The sequence below is a fragment of the Pleurodeles waltl genome, unplaced genomic scaffold (genome assembly GCF_031143425.1).
Source record: "Pleurodeles waltl isolate 20211129_DDA unplaced genomic scaffold, aPleWal1.hap1.20221129 scaffold_209, whole genome shotgun sequence".
NCBI lineage: Eukaryota > Metazoa > Chordata > Amphibia > Caudata > Salamandridae > Pleurodeles > Pleurodeles waltl.
In genome coordinates, this window is record NW_027149915.1 from 160,244 (window position 1) to 182,530 (window position 22,287).

At 42.3% G+C, this 22,287-nt stretch overlaps 2 protein-coding genes across 3 annotated transcripts in view; one reads left to right on the forward strand and one right to left on the reverse strand.

The window, feature by feature from the left end:
• The window catches only part of LOC138274914 (zinc finger protein 34-like), a 278,326-nt gene that overhangs the window by 142,734 nt on the left and 113,305 nt on the right, over positions 1–22,287 (forward strand). The gene's annotated exons all lie outside the window — the stretch shown is intronic.
• Positions 10,248–22,287, reverse strand: part of LOC138274916 (zinc finger protein 777-like) — a 49,952-nt gene continuing 37,912 nt past the window's right edge. The window contains exons 5-8 of the mRNA XM_069219035.1: positions 20,855–20,965; positions 20,280–20,378; positions 16,803–17,069; positions 10,248–11,951 (exon numbers count right to left, since the gene is read on the reverse strand). Of these exons, the coding sequence (XP_069075136.1) occupies positions 11,260–11,951; positions 16,803–17,069; positions 20,280–20,378; positions 20,855–20,965 (1,169 nt within the window). The 3' untranslated portion in view covers positions 10,248–11,259. The remainder of the gene's footprint in view (positions 11,952–16,802; positions 17,070–20,279; positions 20,379–20,854; positions 20,966–22,287) is intronic.

A 22,287-nucleotide genomic window follows, 5' to 3' on the forward strand; every position in this document is an offset into this window, starting at 1 on the left:
CCTCAGCGGCCCAGGGGCGGCAGGGTGCAGGTTGCAAACTCAGCATCGGGCTCCCTGTGCTTTTGAATAGGAGGACCCTGGGGGTCACAAGTAGGCTGTAGGATGGGTCAAGGAGGTCGGTTCAGGAAAACCACAGGCTGAATGGAGAGGAGGGTTGCCTGCTGCAGGTTGCTGCACCGGAGGTTGGGTTCCCCAACGCCAGGGGGCTGCGGGTGCAGGGTACATTTTGCCATCGGGTGTCTTCATGCGGATCCTTCATAAGCAGGGCTGGGTCCTCTGAATGTAGTCTGCAGGCGTTGTTGTATAGGCCAGGAGGGGTCAACACAGGGTGGACACTAGTTTGGAATCACCTAGGGACCTGCTCTAGACTATTGGGCCACCTGGACATGGGCTGTGGGCATCGGGTGCAGATTGGGCAGGGCTTGCAGACCTGGGGCGATTCTGGAATCCTTTGTTGGAGTTTCTTTGTGGACAGGAATGCTGCCCTCGGGAGGTCTTGGTCCTCTGGTAGGCAGGCAGTCTTCTTGGAGCTTTTAAGAGGTCTCTGGTCCTGTAGGATGTCTCGCCTTTTGTAGCAGGGGCTTCAGAAGCTGGAAACAGGCCAGTAGGGCTGGGGCCAAATCAGTTGGTGTCTTCAGTCTTCTCTGCTGGAGGTCAGCTTAGCAGTCCTACTTTCTTCTTGTCATCGTCTTGAGGTCGCCAGGAATCTGACGTGCTAGGTTCAGGGGAGCCCTTAAATCCTGGATTTAGGGGCATCACAAGGGTCTGAGGGCAGTAGCCAATAGCTTCTGTCCCTGAGGGTGACTACACACTTCCAGGGCCCACTCCCTTTGGGGAGGGGCACACGGATCTAACACTATTGATCCTTGTCCTCCAAATCAAGATGGAAGATTCTGCAGGGAGGGGGGTCACTTCAGCTCTGAACACCTTAGGTGTGGTCTCAGCTGAAGTGGTCACTCCTCCTTGCTTTTCCTAATTGTCCCACCAGACTTGCAGCTAAATAGGGGCGTTGTATGGTGGGCAGGCATCTCCACGAGCTGGAGTGCCCTGGGGCACTGTAAAAGGAGGCCTGAGCTTTTGAGGCTCACCTACAGGTGTTACAGTTCTTGCATGGGGAAGGTGGGAAGCACCTCTACCCAGTGCAGGCTTTGTTTCTTGCCTCAGAGCACAAACACTCTCACTCCATGAGGTCAGAAACTTGTCTGGAGGTGCAGGCTGCCACAGACCAGTCAGTCCTGCACTAGAAGTTTGGTTTAAATACAGGGGGCATTTCTGTGTGCATTTTGCAATAAAGCCCATACTGGCATCAGTGTGGGTTTATTGTGCTGGGAAGTTTGATATCAAACATCCCAGACTTCAGTGAAGCCATCATGGAGCTGTAGACTTCGTAATGACAACCTCCCAGCCCATGTACTCAATATGTCTCACTGCACTTACAATGACTAAGAATGGACTTAGACACTATAGGGGCATATTGCTCATGCAGCTATGCCCTCTCCAGTGGTATAGTTCACCCTGCCTTAGGGCTTCAAGGTCTGCTAGAAAGGTGACTTGACTATGTCACAGGCAGTGGTTTGTGGACATGGCACCCAGAGTGAGATGCCAGGTTGACTTTACATTTTTCTTCCCACCAACACACAATCTGCAATGGCAGTCTGCATGTGTTTTGGGAGGGATCCCATAGGGTGGAGCCTCTCTGGCCACAGGGTTCCTGGTACTACCGGTACCTTTTATAAGGCACTTATCTGTGTGCCGGAGGTGTGGCAATTATGGAAACAATGGTACAATTTTAGGGAAAAAACACAGGCGCTTGGGCCTGGCTAGCAGGATCCCAGCACGCACACAGTCAGGCAAAAATTGGGGTGGGGAGGGTTTAATGCAACAAGGGCCAGTTTCCTACATATTCTTTCACTTTATCTCTTAAAATTGGCGGTACAGAGGTGGCCTTCAGGATTGTAGGAGGCTGGCCCTCTATGTAGTGTGCAAAACTAGGCACACTGTGCAGGGGTCCAGGCAATCACACATTGGTTTCAAAGATAAAGACTAGATCACCTAATGCTCTACTTTTTTAGGTAGCTTGGTCGAGAAGTTAGGCTAATCTTGAAGAAGACAAACCATTTGTTGTGCTCACAGTATCAATCATGCAGCTGACACTGTTAAAGGAATAACTTGAGACCAATTTACAAAAATACTTCAGATTTTTATACAAATTTTAAGATCACGATTATCAAAATTGGTTAAGTACTTTTGAAGATTTGGATTTTAGAAGTTTTAATAAATGCAGTCTTTCTGTGCGTAATTATGCACCATAGGAATCAATAGGCAGTCACTTTTAAAAATGCATATAAAATCACACAGTTGTTTTACCAAGTTCCACTCTTGCAGGTTCGTCAAGGTCATTGGTGGGCACGCTGTGCCAGCTGGAGAAGTTCAGACTGCTCCTGGTTCCAGTGGGAGAAGCAGTGAAAAGGCTCTTGGCGCTGGTGCAGAGCCATGGAGGGGAGACCATTTGGAAAAGGTCTGTTCTTGCACATTTGAAGGTGGTGCCTTGGGAGACCAGTACCCAGTGTATTGGCATGATCCAGCCACTGGAGGGCACAGTGCCACCAAACTTGGCGCACTTGTTGGGTTTGTTCTGCTGGTCGTTGGTGTGTCGTTGGGTCCAGCTACGACTTCTGGTTCGGGAGATAGTCAGTCAGTGAAGTAACCCCCCACTGGGTTGTTGTTTCTTGGTTTGTTGCAGAGTGGTAACTCCCTCTTGAGGGGGTTCTTGGGTGATTGGTGAAGCCTGGAGGTCCTCTGCCTTTCTTGAGGTCAGTCCAGTGTCACGCTTCTCTGCAGTGGCGACTGACGTTTCCTGGGTGCAGCAAGCGGGGTTTGGCGCCTTATCTTGATGCAGCAGGTCCACAGTTCTCATGCCTTGGATCTTCTTTGTGTCCTTTGAATCTGATTTCTTGGTCTAGGGATGCCAACTAAATACTGAATATTGATTGGGTGTTTTAGAGGGAACCTTGTAGTGTCCAATGGGATACTTACCTTTGGGTGGCTACACCCACTATAGTTGCCCCTTCCTGTGGGAAGGGTCACATCCCTAAACCTCACTGGCTATTTTCCTTCCATCTCAGATGGAGGAAAATTCAATGGAGGGTCTGCCTTGCAGGCAACACCTTAGGGGTGGTGCATGCCAGGTGGGGCCACTCCTCCTAACGTTTGTGTGGTTTCCTGCCTTTCCTCCAGCCAACAGTGGGGGTTTGCAAAGGGGGAGGCCATCTGCTGCTAGCAGTAGGCCTGGGAGTCGAGTTACAAAGGATTGTAGCCATTTGAAACTCACTGCCAAGGCAGTGCACATTCCTGAGGGAAGGGGTGTTTGCTCCTCCACCAGAAAGGGCATTGCTTTACAAACCTGAGAGACTGGGCTCTTCCCTCAAGGTTTGTATATTGGCTGTCTGGAGGTGGCATGCTGGATAGAACCAGTTAGCAACCATGCCAGGATAGTTAGCTTTTGCAGGGGGCACCTCTAAGGTGGCCCTTGGGTACATTTAACGATAAATCCAATATTGGTATCAGTTTGGATTTATCATTCTGAGTTGTTTGATACCAAACAACCCAGGGTTCAGAGTGGCCATCATGTAGCTGGGGAACTCGTGTTGACCAGTGTCCGGCACATGTATTAAAATGGCTGCTCTGTTCACTCACTATGTCCCAGGTTTGGTAAGGACACACCAGGGGCATATTGCTCTTGCAGCTATGCCTTCTCATATAAAATGGAGCACCCTGCCTTAGGGTTCTAAGGCCTGCCTGAGGGGTGTCTTACCCATAGTAAATGCAGTGTATGGTGGGCAGGGCACATAGGCAGTGTGCCATGTCGAGTTTGTGTTTTAGATTTGCACCAGGGCACTCAACCTGCAATGGCAGTGCTGGGTCCATCTAGATGCATGGCCTTCAAGGGTGGCACAATCAGAGCTGCTGCCCTCAGGGGCCTACCCATAGTACCCCGTTCCCTGGACACACAGGTGCCCACTTACTAGGAACTTATAGTGGTAGTTAAGGGTGTATCCAATTGTGCCAATGCATCACAACAGTTTTAGGGCAAGCGCTCTGGCCCAGGGACCCTTGTTAGCAGCAGCCCTGGGCTCTACAACTTCTAGGCTAAATCCAATATCAGGCAAGAAATGGGGAGCCAACCATGTCAAAAGATGCCTTTTCTCACAAGGATTAAGAATGCAACCAGTTGGTTGCAGGTATTCCTCTACTGCTGGAACATAACACAACAAGCTACCTTAAGGGTATTCATAATATCAGAAACCTTCCACAGAAGTCTTTACTGTTTCAAAAGCATATGCACAGCCCCATGTTTGTATACAATTGATAGTAAGCCCATTAAAAATGATGACAATTGAAAGATGAGATGTGTAGAGTGTCCTATCATGGAATGTGGCTTCTTTTTAGGCACAGAGATTGATGTTATACAACTAGCCCCAGTGGCAAATTGAAGAACCGAAAGACAATAACTGAAGGAAATCACCGATCCTGCTCAGATGAGGACACAGAGACAAAAGCTTACACTTTTGAGTGAGTTTACTACTTTTTTTTTCACATCCAGATTCACGGAGGTGAGGCAGAGAACTCCACACACATAAGTAGAAGAAGCGCAGAGTTGTAAACCTGCCCACACTGTAGTACTATAAGATGGAACTCGCAGATGCAGTTTGTGGATCAGGCCCATAGTGCTTTATTAATAGTTCATTTAAAAACCTTCCAGCTTATATAATACCTTTGGGAACTACACCTGCATGGAGCATCGTGCCATCAGATACAGGAGCAGAAAAACAGAACTATCAGACACCAAGAGACAGGAAAATCCGTAACATGCAATAAAAATAAATGGAACAGCAACTGATGTACCTACTTAGGTGGTAGCAGGCAACAAATAAAACGCCTTCGGCTCACAGACATCATTTATGAATATTCGAAGAATTAATCTCTTATATTCCCACTAGGGGACTAGTTGTATCTTTCTGTGAGATTCGAAGGATGATGGGACCTACAGCAAAGGAAACCCAAACCGAACAACCTAATTTAAGTTTTGCTAGGTAAGGCACACCCTTGCATATGACTGGAAGCCTTAGCAGAGGTTTTTTAGTTTCATGTGCTGTGCAGCAGTGGAATATTATGGGCTGCTGCCAGTGCAGACAAATAGATGTGGAGGACCCTTCAGGAGTCCTCCATTCATAGCAGAAATGTTGCATGTGTGGCTGCTTTGTGAGGCAATGTCAGAAGGTGGTGTGAGGCCGCGTGGGAAAAGAGCAAATCTGTCCAGGTCTGTGTACAGTGGCATAAGAGATGGCAGTTAAGGAAGAAAAGATGGGGAAGAAAGGCGGTACAGGACCATGAGGCTGGATATAAAGAGATAAAGATGCCAGAAGATAAAGGTTGTTTACAGACTGAGAGGGTCCTAATCATTATATATTTCTCTTCTAGGTATCCCCATTTTGAGTTCTAGGTGTTCTTTTACTTAGCTACAGGTTTCAAATAAGTATGACCATTTATCAATGTTGCAGTTCTTTGTAATGTGATAATCATGGCTGCTTGAATATAATAATGTTCCTCTTTTCTGCATGGTTTGATTTTTCCTTTCCCATGATCGTTTTTAAATAACTAGTAAAGCTTTATATAAACTGAAACCACAACTTCTCACTGTTAGAAATGGCCCTTTCTGCAGGGTTATCTTTAAACTTTTTGCCTTTCTCCTCCTATTTTTCTGATCCTCTTTTGTTGGCTTTAGGACCCTGGGCACTTTACCACTGCTAATCCGTGCTAAAGTTCACGTGCTCTCTCCCCTAAAACATGGCATGATTGGCTTGATTTGTTTGGCTTATTTAATTTATCTCTAAGTCCCTTCTAAAATGGTATACCATATACCCAGGGCCTGTAAATTAAATGCTACCAATGGGCCCGCAGAGCCGATTGCGCCACTCACAGAAGTAGCCTTTCAAACTTGTCTCAGGTCTGCCACTACAGTGCCTGCGTATGCATTGTGATGCCACACTGAGTTGGCAAGGCAAACTACATGCCAAGGCCTAAACTCCCCTTTTACTACACCTAAGTCACCCTTACAGTAGGCCCTAGATAGCCCTATGGGCAGGGTACTGTGAGTGTAAATGGTAGGAAATGTATTTTTGTGTTACCTATCCTAATAGTGACAAACAGCTATTTTTGTTATTCACTTATTGTGAGTGCAGCTCCTAGGTTTATGTTGGAAATTCCCTTTTAAATGTCTAAGTACGTTTGGAATGGTTAGGAGAAATCCTGCTTACTGGTATGGGTGGATTTTACATTACTATTTACATTACTATTTTAGAAATGCTACTTTTAGAAGGTGGGCATTTTTCTGTGCTTATAACTCTAGTGCTTTGTAGCCTGACTCCAATCCATGTCTGGGGTAGAGTGACAGCTACACTTGATACACACTACCCCAGACAGTCATCACACAGAAAGGGCTGGGTGTGACTTAGGAAGCATCTGCATACTGATAGTCATCCTGGGCTGGGGAGAGGGAGGGTTGTTCACAGCTAACATGTGAATAGGCTGTGTCCTGCCCTCACACACTGGGCTGATCACCCCCCCTACTGATGTCCGGAGACAGGGCTGTGTTGAAAGGGGGTTGTGTTTCTCTTGAAAGAGTCCCTTTGAAGTTACCCCCTGGAAAAAAGGCAGTTTTGGAGTATAAGTACAGATGTGCTGACCACAAGATGCTAGAGCACTTTTGGAACTGGGACTGAACCTCTGTCGGAAGGGTTGCTGGACTATACAAAGGACTCATCTGGACTGCTCTTCTGCTGTTGCTTTGGCATCTGCGGCTGCTGTGTGGCATAAAAAAACTCACTGGGATTGCTTTTCTGCTTGTTGACCTGCTGCCAGCTGATCCCTGACTTAGTTTCCCTATGGCACTGTGGTGATGTGAGGTGGAACTGCCATCCCTGCCTTTTACCTACCTGGAAGGGCTGGCCTACTTGTCTGCTGCTCACTGAATGTGCCCCCTCTAAGTGACCTCCCAGGGCATTGTGGACTGCCCTGTGTTTTAAAAATCTAGAGCCTGGTGAGCGTCTTATTGTCCACTTCAATTGCAGGCTAACTTGATCTATGCCCTCCGTCCTATCCCCGGTGTGTGAGGAGCAGGGAATACTCATCTGCTCAGTGCATGTGAAGCGCTCCTGCTTTGCTCAACTCAGCGCTTGGTGGAGCAATTCCCTTTCACCCAAGTCAGTGCGCGTGGAGAGCCCCAGTCTGCCCAAGCTAGCGTGTGGTGGGCGAGTTATCTGCATTCCAAGGGCACCTGAGGTTCAGCGGGCCTGCCGGCTGTGCAGGGAGGCTCCAGGACAGAGACTGCAACAGGACTCCGAAGTGGGTGGCTCCGTTTTTGAACCTTAAGAACAGCAGCCTCAGAGGCCCCATAGGATCTCAGACACACTGCAACATCAGAGTGGCTTTCCTCAAAACTGTATGGGACAGCCGCTGCTCCGTGCATTCGTGAGCGGCTGCCTTGTTCAGTTGCACGGGGTCGAGGTGATTCCAAAGGCAGTCTGCCCGTTTTTCTCTCCAGGGTGTGCCCCATTGACTCTGGTTTTTGGGCCATACCTGGGGAATGTTTGACCAGTGTGACACGACGGGAGTAACTTCAACAGTAGGCCCTCGATTGGTTGATGGCAAGCCCTCACTGGGAATTACTGTAATGAATGTTACAGGTGCTCGGGCAACACTGTGCCCTATGTTCTGGCATTAGTTACAATAAAACATATGAAAGGAGCGCAAAGGTGCTGTGACCTACATATTTATGGGTATTTTGGTTGATTCATGTATGTATTTCATGATCTGCCATATTACCTGCCCTGAGCTTATTGATATTGGTCTTTGATATCTTGCGTAGTCAGGATAACCAGTACTATACAATACACCTGCACAATAAGCACAGTAATGCTGTTTCATTATGTTTTGCAATGTAACAGACGTCCTCTTTATCGGGCTCATTGTGATGTTTTGGCAATTGTCTAGGTGACAAAGTAACTATTGGCTCATGTCATTTTTAGTCAGTCATGTGCACAATATATGTGGTGTTTTTATGTAACCCTGTGTGGAGTCTCTTTTGTGGTGTGATTATTGTGTCACTAGTGTGTGCTGCGCAAATGGTTTACACATGACCTATGGGATAGGCCTGACTGCTCTGTATCAAGCTACCAGGAGGTGAGCACAGGTTATCTTTGGTGTGTAACTTACTCGCCCTGACTAGAGTGGTGGGTTCTGTCTGGCTGAGGTGCATATCCTAGCCAGCCAGAAATCCCATTTCTAACACTCAATTATTGATTTTAATCAATATGCAAAGTTTCACAGAATGTGAAAGGTTAGAAGGGTTGTACTAATACATATTTAATTTGAAAATGTTCAGACAGAACATATAAACTAGAACAGAGTGTAATGAGACAGAGAGGAACATCATACCGGGGATCCAAGACTGAGGGCCATACATAGCCGTAATCACCTTTCCTTGCAAAGGCTCTGTGGAAGGTACATCTAGCCTTCACTCGGCTTATCTGCCAGCCTACACACAAGGACAGCTGTGACTTTTTCTTTGCTAAACATTGGTTCTATTGTTCACAAAAAGTATGAGGGTTTGACCCGCCTATGAAACTCGACATAGGCCTCTTTTGGTGGCACGTTTGGCTTAGATGAGAGAAAGGAGGGGTTGATGATACTGATGTAAAGAAGCTGTATAACAATGTTACAAAGATACAACACTTTGTTATTCTGCCTCCTGACGATGTGATATTGCCACTATCTTGTTAATTTTTAAAATAATAGTTACTATGCATATTGGGTGCACTAGGATATGATTTTAATTTTTAATAAATCTTAAAAATATAGTTTCTTACTGTTCTTGAGTGTGTCTATTCATGATGAAAGTGGGTTTGAGTTCCACTAAACATCCATGTGAAATTTGACAGGACGGACGTTACCTACAACACACCTCACTCGTGTAATGCTCAGTGGGTTGCAGGGTGGTTATAGCCCACCAGGTTTAATGTCTCATATTAACTAAGTCAACAGCGGCAGTGAGTTTAGAAAACAATCCTTTTCCATGCCATGGTACGGAAAGAAATAGAGAAACGGTGTAAGTGGGTCACCTGCCTGCCTATATGGTAGGCGGAGGCATTGGGCTCAGCTCCCCTGATTTGAATATCTTGGCCAAATCACCTTTGAGCAAGGGTTGATCAAAATTATAGCGTAATCTCAAACGGTTACATTCTGTTTAATACAACCCTAAACCTCAGAACAGTTTCCGATCTTGAGGGTTAAAAACCCATCATTACCGTTACCACTCACATTGGCCTTTGTTACATTGTAAAATAATACAAAAATACACCTCCAATGAAATATGAACAAAAGCAGCATAATGGCATTTGGCATGGCTGATTAATTCAGAAGAATGTTTAAAGTCTATTAGAAATGGCTTGAAGCATTCATAAAGGTCTACTTTGCACAGGACTATCATAGGGTGTGAGGGCTGCAAAATAACTACATTTAAAACAGGTTGTCCTACTACCACAGGGGACAAATATTGTAGAAACAATACTTTAACAAAACAGGGTAAAACAAATTTGAGCTATGTAGAGCCAACATTGTAAATGGATGTTGGAACTAAGGAGGCTCAGAGAGAAATGTAGAGGATACACCTGGAGAAAGGAGTTGCAAGAATATTTTTTTCAAGTAGGTTCTGTTTAAAACCTGATGTTGCATTTATTAATACAAATCACAGAAATATTAATTCTTCAAGTAAAAACTAATGAGACTTATGCCTCCTCAAGAGCTCAAAGTGTTGAAGTTCAGTTCTTATTAAGGGTTTTCAGAGAGGGGTTAAGTCCAAATGATTTATGATCCAATGAAAAAATATTCTTTCAATTAGACTGGATCAAAATTGCATCCTTTTTATTGCAGTGGATGCATTACCCATTTAATTTTGCTATTTCTGAGCTTAAGCTTTTATGCTGAGCCAATAGTTCATTTATATTTCATTTAATTTGAAATGCTTATTCTATGTTGCGTTTCTTGCAGACTGGTCCTGGGCTTAGCTCATGGGACTGCAATACAGCAGAGGCCACCTTGATTTCTTGCTAAGTAACTGACCAAAGCACCTAGAGTTTCATTATTAATTACTAATTCTGATAGCTTTCGCAATAAAAGTATACAGTGTGTAAAAGTGTAGCAGACATTTTATTGAACATGACCACAATATTAGCAGTGCAATATGTATTTCACAAAAAAACTGTGTTGACATAATACATCAGATGTACTGCTAAGAAGCATCTTATTTCATCTTACTTCACAACAAAAGGACACCAACATTTGTACAAACAATGCGCTCAGTGAGTTCTCTGGCTCTTTCAGTGAAGACTGCGTGAAGGAAACCATTATGTAACTCTTCATGTGTCAATCTGTTGCCACATGAAATCAAACCTGCTATTTTAGGTAACATGTTACTTGCAAATCTTCAGAACAGACTTGTGTTACAGATAGTGTCCGTTACAAAACTATATTGTTTTCCAGAAATTAGATTTACTATTGTATTCAAAGAGCGTCTAATGATGCATTTGTGTCTCCATAATTCTACACTTGGAATAGATGACTAAACCTTCTGTACATAGTGTAATATATATGTGTATGCAATTGTTGATATTTGCCATATAACCGCATATATGTAAAAGAAAATATGTACAAAGTAACTTTTCATTATTTGTGAACTGATTAAGTCTGATACAAAGGTATTTTGCCGATTGTAAACTGATGTGCAACAAATGACAGTTCTATCTATTTCACATTTTCCAGCGAAACTGCAATTGCGTTGTTTCCCCAACATAATTCAGAATTAATTTTATTCAATTTTCTTTCACATTTGGAATGAATATCTCATTTGTATATGGTAATATTTCCACTTCTTCTGATATGTATTTTTGTAGTGAAGTGACTTCTAATTACATATTTTAGAATCCTAGAGCTCAATTTTTTTTTTTCAAATAGTGAACCATTTGCTGCATTACGTATTGTCCTGTGGTTTGATTTATTTCTTCTCTGGCATGTGTGTACTGATTCTCTTTTTTATAGTAACATGGTGAAAAAATATCTAACATGAAACAAGGGTTACTATAGAACTTTATTTTTTTTCTACATTTATGGTTTCCCCAATTCAGTGTTATTGATTAAATGTCTTCAATTGCTGTTTTTGATATTTTGAATATGTTTCCTTTGATGGTAATTAAGATGACTTTTCCGAAAAAAGCTTTTCTCGCATTTGGGACATTTGTATGGCCTCTCTCCAGTGTGTATTCTTACGTGTTCGTCCAGATAATCTTTTCGATTGAATCTTTTGTGGCAGAAAGTGCATGTGTATGGTTTTTCCCCTGAATGTATCCTGTGATGCGTTATAAGGTGGGTCTTCTGATAGAAGCTTTTCTCACATTCAGTACATGCATATGGCCTCTCCCTTGAATTTGTTCTCATGTTCCCAGCAGCTTCTCCCTTCCAACCGCAACTTTTATCACCTTCTGCACATGCATATGTTCTCTGATCTTGCTGTGTGACTGGAAGGTCTTTAGGAAACTGTAGATTCATCAGGTCACTCTCCCATTCACTGTACTTATCAGATCCATCAAAGTTAGACACTCCCTGCTGTAAACTGGAATCCACTGAGCTGCTGAAACTGCCTTCACATTGAACAGTTTTCTCTCCCCGGAGCTCCTGATAACATTCTTGCCAGATCTGACTTGCAGAAGATGCCTCTTTGATAGCACCCGGCAGAATCAATGTGTTGATTTTCTCTGAGAAAGCTTTACATGGAGGAGTTATTTCAGTGTATTTTATAGAATCGCCAACTGTCTTTTTTCTGTTCTTGCTTTCATTGCCTGTTGGATTGAAATGAGAGGCAGCAATTATGTTCAACTCAAGAGTTGAATGCTAGATTCTGTTCTTAAAAACATTACTCAGACTGAAGATGGCAGAAACACAACACAGCAGTGTGCACAACCAAGGTGAAAAGAGCCAATCAAGTTATTCATATTTTTTCATCACTGAAATGACAATCACACTTTCTTGTTAGAGAAAGTCCATGGAAAATGTTCAAACATAACAAGTGGATACATTGGGTGCATTTCACAAGGGAAGAAGGTGACTATCAGGTCTGCTTACATCAAAAAGGCACAGGAAGGCAATCTCTGACTACATGTTCTCGAAGCAGTTGTCAGTGTGATTGTTAAACCTAACATGGAAGTCAGGTTGTATGTGCACCTCAGTTACATGGGGCATTACATGTTGTGTGTCTTTCCTGTCAGAAATCAGTAGTATGTGTTTATGGGATAGAAATCATCACAGATGCATTATTTGTTGAGAACTGCTCGCAGTGTCCATCACACAACACAGAACCTGCAGCTCTCTGTAGAGTTCACCATTTAGTTCTGTTAAGAGTCAGGCGATATAAAGGGCAGGAAATGCTGATGCATCAAGCGTTCCCTCCGAGATAAAACAGGTACTTATTATCACTGGCTATGGGTGACACACAGACAGTGGTAAAATGTACCTCACTTCTGCTGAGGCCTATAAAGACGCACTGATCTACAGAGGAAAACAGGGCGAAGAGAAGGATTCATCTTGTTACATGAGCACTAAGCCCTATGGTTATAGTTTGAAGCCATTCCCTGGAAGGCCCAACAATGTGAAAATGTCCTCTGTTAACAGTTAGAAGCTATATTCTCTGTCATCACATGGTATGCATTTATTATCAGATTTCAGACACTGTATTATTTACTGCAATGTTGCCTCAAAGTGAACAGTTTGTAATCAGATGCTAAATCACGAGGAGTGAAAAAAGCTGAAACCATGTCAAAAAGCTGATCAGAATGTTTTTTAATTTTCATTGTCTCCCGTGCACCTTGACAAAATGAAAACGTGTTGAAAATACATCACTGAAAACCTTACAAAACAGAAGTAAGAATATATTGGGCGAATTACCAAATAGAACAGCAACATTTCTGTTAGTAAGAGTGTGATGGCTGAATGGTGCGGCTCCACCTGGACCACTGTGCACACACAAACACCTGCAGCTTCACCGAATTCATTTTGCAGGCATTTTTCTTTAGGGTTTCACAAACATAGAGGAAAGATTTAAATGCTTTCATGACTTTCTTAAATTATCTTGCTAGACATTCGGACACATCAGCTGATCACATGGAACATCTATCATGAATCGTCTGTTATGGGCCTTTCAGGATCATGGTTCCCTAACTCTCTAACAAGGATGCACCTTACAAATATCCATACATGTACCCACCCATCTGGGATCAGGTTAGTAGGCGAAGGGCGGAAAGCAGGGCACTAGGTGGTTAGGCTCTGGTGTGACTCAGTGCTCAGAACTATGTGCAGGGGAGCATGTTCATTGAGACTCCACCTTCTCATCCTTCGTGCCATACCAGACAGAGACAAATGGCCTTTTATAGTGCCAGTGGCATAATACTATCAGATATACTGCACTGATGTGAATATGGCATTAGTACATGTGAAGCACTAAAGCAATATCTACCCACCCAATCTCATAAAAAAACACAGCTGGCTCTGTGTTTAACATGCCTCTCTGTTGAGCAGGACATTAACAGGTGATAATGTGTTCATAGAACAAGCATTGCTTATTCAATTTGTGGTATTATATTTAAAAGTATTTGTTGGGGCTGCTTCAACACTTTAATATGTTATTCCTATGGTCAGTTTCCTACAGACTGCCATTCTTTCAAGAGGTACTTGGCAAAGCTCTTAGATTGTGAGCAGATTGGGACCAAATGCTGTGGGGCTGCCCTCATTCTGTGGCAGGGAATTGACTACATTGTTTCCAGGTTTTACAATAACTAAATGAAACTGTACATCATGCAGAAAGCTGCAGCAGATGCCTATACAAGATCGCTCTCCATATGTATTACAATATATGTGTGTATGTTGGTAAACAGATCTAGGTGTTGTTTAAAAATAGCAAAAATATGATACACACAAACACCATTTTACTATGTTTTAATTAAGTCAAAAGAACTATTAAGCAATGTCCCAGTCAGTCTATCTCGACTCATTAAGTTATGGTGTGTTAATTGAAACTTATACTATCAACAAAATAAGTAACATTTCTGGCCAGAGTCATCTATAGCAATAGCATTTGTGGCGAAGTCATCACTTCACTGTTGCCTCTTTAAGTGCCCTTCACATATGTAAATATAAGATATATGATTATTAGCATGTGACATTGAGCAAATATTCAAGTTATCATATCATGTTTTTCAAATTAAAGTTGAAAGAAAATATATTAAGTCAATCTGCATCCTTGAAAATGTAATCACAACCAAATATATTTTTGTTCAAGTCAGGAAATAGTTAGTAGAATTATTCTTCGTATTGCAGTTGTGTAGTTCTGGAGCCTGTGTCACAGACTGTCATTAGGCTACCTCACATGATAAATAACTGGGTGTATTTTAATTTGGGGGGTATCTCCTGTGATGGATGAAAACAGTGGTTATAGTATTTCAATGGACCACTCAGTTTGTTTTGCAGTGTCTTTCTTTGTGCAATCAGACAGTCGGAAGTAGCTACAACACCCACAAAAAGAGTGAAACTCTGTCTAAAGCAATAGTCTAGAATATCCATTGATTTGATTATGTTGTTCTTTGTAAACAATTACCTAATTGGTAAAAGCACCTTTGCGCTACATTTGCACTTCAAAATGTCATCTCCTACAGCCTTTCATCTACTTCAATCTAACAGAACTCAGCATTTATTTATTTGCATATCTCTATTTACTCCTGACCACTGCACACAAATCAGATTTTAGGTTCTTTCTCCCACAATCAAAAATGACTCCAAAATCTAATTCTTTCTTACAACATTTGGGCCACATTCCCCAAGCTGCTTTCTGAAAGATGCAGACAAGAAGCTAAACTGTATGGTGGAACAAAGGAAGCTAATGAAAAATAAAAGTAACATAATAGTACAATAAATTAGAAAAAGTACATATGCATTACAGATGTACACTAGAAGGAAAAAAGAAGTAGAATAGAATACTTAAATTGGATTAATAAAAATCACATGACCTGAGAAGATTGCAAACTCTAACTAAACTGCTTACGAGTCCTGATGCTAACAAGGCTCAGATTAAACAAAAAACTTTAGAAACAAAAACCCCCAGTACTCGTATTTTTAACAATATATCCTAGACTCACTGATAGAGACAAACCAAAAGGCCACAACACTGCCACGCAATACATGCTTCACAACTGTAGATCTGCAGCATACATCATACCAAAGTTGCCCACTACCTACAAGACCTTGACCGCTTCTGCCTATTCCTAGCAAATCATGGCTAAATGAATCACATAACATCAGCATAGAACTACTACCTCCAATAAATCTCTGCACTGATTCAAAATGCAATCCAATGGGGGGCTTACTGTCTCTTAAAATACCACTTAGAAAGCTAAATCCTGCCACCTCGGACCTCTGGCCCATGGTCTTTCGTGGTAGCCCTGTGAACGCCAGAAACAAACATGAGACATCTTGTAGTCTATCACTATCTACCACCCTCCATGAACTACACCTTATTTCATTTAAGGCCCTAATTCATGCTGAAGATGTATACACTGGCGTTGGGCACCAGCAAATTTGAGAACAGTGAACAGTTATGATACTAGTCCATTGCATACCCTTCAAAACAGAATACATTTCAGAATCAACAGGCTAACCAATAGAGTCCCCACATAAAACACCACTCGGACAAATGGAAAATCCCCAATGGAATCTGACAAACAAAAAGTCATGTTATCTTAAACATTTTCCAAACTTTAAAAAGAATAAGGCTTTAGTGCTGTTGTGCTCGGGAGCAACATCAACCCACCACTCACAACTACCGCACACTTACTGCCACTTCTCTCACAACTCAGTTCGGGCTTAAAAATGGCCTAATCAACAAGGATCAACAAAGCTTTCCATGTCTGACAATGATTTATTTGAAGAAAAAAAACTTTTATTCAGGCCCAATACCTGCAACTGAAATGTAATTGTTTAATTCATTCTGTTAATGGAAAGACAATAGAGAGCTTAATAATAACAAAAGATTCTGGAAGTTCTGGATTTTTCCTTATTAAATATGTTATACTTGGTTTCTACATTTGTTTGGTGGTCTGTTTTTTGCTCTCGGGTAAAGAACCCTTTTCAGTCCTGCCTTGTCACAAAACCTCAGTGGAGCATTCCTAAAGAACACAGGATTGTTCTAATAGTTGTTTTCCTCTCCTCAGTTCAATTTTATTTTTCGTTTGCTCAGCTGTTTTTCATATTTAGAAAATGTTTTCTTTGATGGTAATTTAGATCTTTTTTCCGAATGAAGCTTTTCTCACACTTAGGACATTTATATGGCGTTTCTCCAGTATGTATTCGGGTGTGCTCATACAGATAATCTTTCCGGTTGAATCTTTTGTGACAGAAAATACAAATATATGGTTTTTCACCTGAGTGTATTCTATGGTGTGTGATAAGGTGGCTCTTTTGAAAGAAACTTTTGTCGCACTGAGTGCATGCATACGGCCTCTCTCTTAAACTTGGTATCATATGCCTAGAGACTTCTCCCTTAAGAGTGTAGCTCTGTTCACCTTTAGGGCACACATATACTCTCTGAGTTTGCTGTGTTTCCGCAAGATCTTTAGGCAACTGCAAATTCCTTAGATCACTCTTACATTCGTTGTATGTGTCTGGTCGTCCTCTGTTTGGGCTTCTTGGATGCATACTTAAATGCAGTGAATTGCTGAAACTGATTTCATGCTGCACGGTCTTCTCTCCTCTGAGGTGTCTATCAGATTCTGCCCATATCTGGCTTCCTGCATTTGCCTCCTTGTCAGAGCTCTGAAGAATCATTGTGTTAATCTTCTCTGAAGAGATTTTGTAGGGGTGAGTTTGTTTTATAGAGTCTCTAGCTTCCTTCTGCCTGTTTATGCTTTTGTCACCTGTTAAATTAAAAGAAAATCAAATGATTTATTGGCATTCTACTCATGAGAATATAATTTTTTAATTGTTTTTGACTGATAATTCTGGAAAAATGTACCTTTCAAGCTTAGTCACTTCATCCATATAATTTACAAAGAAACAAGCCATATAGGCCCATTTTACAACTTTGGTTCAAATCTTGATACAGAAACATCAGAATCAGGAAATTGCAAATGATGTATGAATACCACTTCTGATTCTTTTACCTCACCCCAACAAATATTAAAGCTTTATTCTTGTTTACATAAGCATATCGGAAACTTATCAGTTTTACAAAGTGTAAGCAAATTACAAGAGATGAGTGTGCAGGCCATCAAAACAGCTTATTTTTTAGGAAGAAACTGTGGTCGGCAATAAAAGTACACACACTGCTATGAATGTTTTTTTAATATTTCAAACAATTCTGCCGCTCTCTTTTGTGAAGGATTTGAGCAATGGGTCCAGGTCTTTCTTGGACAGAGTGTAAGGAAACACTTCATTTTTGTTGGGGTCTCCACTGCTTTCCTGCCTAGCTGTTTTGGGTTTAGGATTATATGCTCCATGATATTGCCTAAGAGCGTCACAGCATGTGTGCTTTGAACAAAAAAGATTTGCTCACATTGGTTTCACCTAATTTGCTTATTTAACTTTCCAGTAAGACTATAGAAGAATCGTCACAAAATGGCCCACTAGCATCCACACATAAGGCAAATAAGTTGAATAGAAAAGCTGAAAAGAAACTTAAGAAAAGTGCACTTTGTGTTGCCTGGGAATAAATTGGTCTAGACATTGTTGCCTTAATTTCCCTTCAGAGTCAGAATAGACATTCCTTACTGGCTTTTAACAACCCTCATCTTAGAAGGAAAGGTCTTGGCTTTAGGTTGAAATGAAGTTAACATGGGCCACTTAGCAGGGATTTACCATCTAGGAGGGAACAGAAAGAGTGGGCAGTATAAAGGACAGCTTTCTTCCTTTGAAGTGGGCACCCCAAAGAAACCTGTCAATAACTTATAGCCTTCATTCGCAGAGCCACTTAGACTTTCAGCCTGTGAATCTATCAGCTGGAAAAATGCATTCTAGCACTGGCCGTGGTAGGGGGTGGAGTACACCTCATTTCCATAGACGGAGTAGCAAGAAAGATTGAATCGACACCCCCTAGTAAAGAAGGGTAAAGTCATCATGATTGAGGGATTTCAGGAGGGTGTTAACTGAGACAGTAGGTGCTAAAACAGTAGGAGAGTATTCCACAAGAAGTTACCAAGATTGGGTGTTTGGAATACCCCAGTCTGTGACCACCACACAGGATAAGAATGGAACCACACCACCACCCCCTCAGAAAATCCCCGGAAGAAAGCACCTGCAGAAAGAAGATTCTGCCTGAAAGCTGGAATAAAGAAGATCCAAAGACTTCTGACTCCTGCAGGCACCAAGAGACTGAACTGCTTTCTAAGGGTCAAGTGTTTGGTCTCTTGTTATCTGCTACAGGAATACAAAAAAGTTGAAAGACTTCAGACATCACAAAACCCAGCTGACCACTGTGTACAGGACGCCTACCCTGAGTAGCTGGGACCGCAGGAATGAACAGGAGAGTTTTTTCCAGCACCTAAAACTGACTGGAGCACCTCAGAAAGACTTGGACAAGGTGCTGAGGTTTCCCCCTCATGCACCATGGGTGGACAAGATATCCAGATTCGCCCCACTCAGAATCTCACAGTAAACGTGCACAGCCTCGTAAAGTCCTCCGTTGCTGCAGCATCCAGCCCTGCCGCAAAGAGGATTTCAAGATCTAAAAATGTGAATAGATTTTAAGGTAAAACCATTAGACAGGTGCGGGACGGTAAATCTACTTCTGTAACAAGTGACCTTAATGTGTATGAAATTCTTAATGCCATTTGAAGTTCTTGCCACCAAAACCAATGTCTTCAGAGGGAGTTTGGTGAGTACATAACTTGAGTTTGAGCCATCCTCACCAGCTTCAGAACTATCCTATGAACAGACCAGACTGTCTTTCCTAATTTTCCAGGGTACGCCCCACTCAAATTAATAACCTAATTTCTAACACAGTCAAGTGTTGAAAACAGGCCTGGTTACAGGGAGCAGTACTAATCTTGACTTGGTGACCTATCCACAATCTGCACCATTTAAACGTTAAGGGGCTCCTTGAAACCTCCTGATGCCTCTGCTGCATCAGGTCAAGGCCAGGTAAGGTAGTACTGAAGACCCTCCAGAGCCTGGATGGAACTAGCTCAAGTGGAACCGCCACAGAAAAACGGTCAAATATATTTTAGGAATGAAGATACACAAGGAGTTGGTGATGGGGATTGGCTCATTGGCGGGAGAACTGCATTTAATTATGAAGGAATGGATTCAGGGAGGGGGAACAGAATATTGTAGTTGTGTGGACTCCAAGGTCCAAAATTAATCTGGAGCCTTCACGCTACCTGGCCAAGTACAAGGGCAATACAACATGTGCACCCACAACCATCACAACACCACCATTACGAGGAATTGAGCAGTCTTTACGTTGAGGGAACAGAATAGCTGCCACTCCTAACTGGTAGAGCTAAAAAGGCTAGTGCCACCAAAAATGGATAATACTGTCATCACTTTTGGACTTTTGCAGCTTGAGTACATGGGACGGTTTTCACTCTCAACTAGAGAGGCAAACTTCAGGTGATATCAGAGCTAAGGTGTTAATGGGAGCCACCTGAGTTGGGTATACAGGATGGTCTGGTTCAAGGTGCAATGGAGTTGGTGGAACTCCCCCATGTCTAAAATGTAATCAAGTTTATGGTTAATATTCATTAGGAGACCAACTAATATCAACCTAGTTTATGGAGGTCGTTTGTTGGCACTGCAGTCACCCTCTATTAACGGCAGTGCCAACAGATGACCTCTGTTAACTCCCCAACGCGTATCGGAACAATGTCAGCAGGTTGTTGTATTTGTCAACAGTGAGATATTGAAGTTACTGCAGAAATTCTGTCTGTACTGTGGTTATTTTATTCACTTTCAGAAACATCCCTTATAGTAACACTATCTGGTCACAGTTCATGTGATAATTCAGCATCCCTTATAATTCTAGTAAATCAATGGTGGTGGACTTAAATAGATTGTAGAACTGCCACAACATATGTAATTCACAAATGTGCGGAGTGGAGTCTCCAAGCAGCTAAGTGCCATTTACTCACCTGCGGGATTCTGTACCCTTTTTAGCCTTCTCCTTTCCAAATGTTCCATACAGTAGGTGTCTTCCTCGTCTTTTATGCGAAGCGACAGAACCTCAAATCCTGTTATTTTTAAAGCAAAGTTAAGAACAATATAACTACATCTAGAAATACACATTGTTCAGCTAAACATCTCTGTAGACAAAAAAAGGCAGAGAATCGTTCTATGAGATTAGCTCAAAGGGCACTTAATGAAGCTGTCATTGACTGTGTGGGAAAAGATCCAGGCCCATGGCTGAAGCGTTCAAGAGAGTGTTTTAAGAGTTAGGTCCACGAATGATGAGCTTTTATAAAATACATTGCTAGCGAGCCTGCCGTGATGCCCTCTGCTGGGCTTCAGTAAACAACTTATAAAAGGCAAGTTTACTAACTTGCTTGAATAAGAGGCAGAGTCAATCACAAAATTCACTAGATGAAATACTTGTGAAGCTCTTTTTTTGCAATTATAAATTGTATGGATTCAAGTTAGCCATCTGTGTTTTTTGGATACTATAATGAATGTGAACACTGGAAGTAATGTGAAGTCCAAGGGCTCTTACCAGAGTTTGTGTCTCTGCTGTTTTCTGCCATTTCCGAGCCAATGTGATCAATAGAAACTGCAACTGGCTCTTCTTTACTCAAACAAACATCACTATTGAGGAATGGAAATCCTGTGGACCGAGTAAAAAGTAGTGTGATTACACAATGCTACCATATAAAACTCCTAAACACTGCTAATATTTAATAATAAAGTTATTTTTCGGTTAGTTGATCTGTACAGCGCTACCTGCAGACTGAAGGGCTGGAAGCGACTGAGTAAGAGAGGGTTAGACCTGACCTTACCGTAGGAATCGGGAGTGATGGCATAAAAAATGAAATGTTTCAGTTAGTTTACACCAGAAATTCACACCTCCACAATAGCATCCCATTAATATTCTCATTTAACATTAAGATTTCCATTCCCCTTATGGTGTGTACTCTTACTTTAACACTCTCTACAACATACAGACTTTGTAAACAGTGCATGGAAGCCACCAAAAGAAGACATGTCAATTCTAAAACGTACTAAAACGTAGAACGTTAACAAAAAGTATTTGTGACATAGAACTGAAGTTTTGCTCTTCATGAGCCTGGGTTCTTTAATGCAGTCCCTGTGACTGGGAGATCCTGGAAACAAATTTAAGATGCTAAATGGTGCAGTGAAAGGTCACATGGTGAGCACTGCAGAGCTCTCACGGAGAGCAAAACTGCTACTGCCCATCATGGAACAGCAGAATCGGGCAACCAGCACAAAGCCCTCACTGTCAACCCTCGTCACTGGGACTCTGAATCCTCATCGGTCTGGGCAGAGATATAGCTTGACACAGTAAGCAGATAAAGACAGTCTTATTTATTCAAAAACTGATTTACAATGAGATAAATGTATATAAACTACAAAGATCAACATAAAAAAACTAAAAGGTCCAAGAATAATAGGGAAGCAGACAGGAGTGCAGCAGCCTTCAAGCACTGAGCAAGGGGTACATATGCATTCGCAGCGGCTTAATACATGTCTGAGAAGTGATCACTCAAACCTATTTGCTCTAAACAGGTCCCTGGAGAACCCGCTCTGTCTTCAAGAAGTAATGTGATTCTGATCCCCAATCTCCAACCAACGAACGTCACATTTTACCCCAGCTGACACGCCGACTGGGTCAGGCTTCTCATCTGTACACCAAAGAACTGAGGAGGGACTTCCACGGCAGCTGAGGAGGTTCTGCCAAACCTTCAGCGCTCATTCTCAAAGTATCCAATAAAGTACCCACCCCTGAGTGGAAACAGTGAAGGCTGTGAGACTGTCAACCACAATCTCTTGTTAAGAAATTGAGATAAAGTATGTGAGTCGTCCCTCCAGGCACTGACTGTGGTGGGTGGCGATGAACAGTAATTTACGAAACTAGGGCAAAGTAGTAATAAAGCTTTTAGACAGCGCGAGATCAGTAGGTCTTAAAGG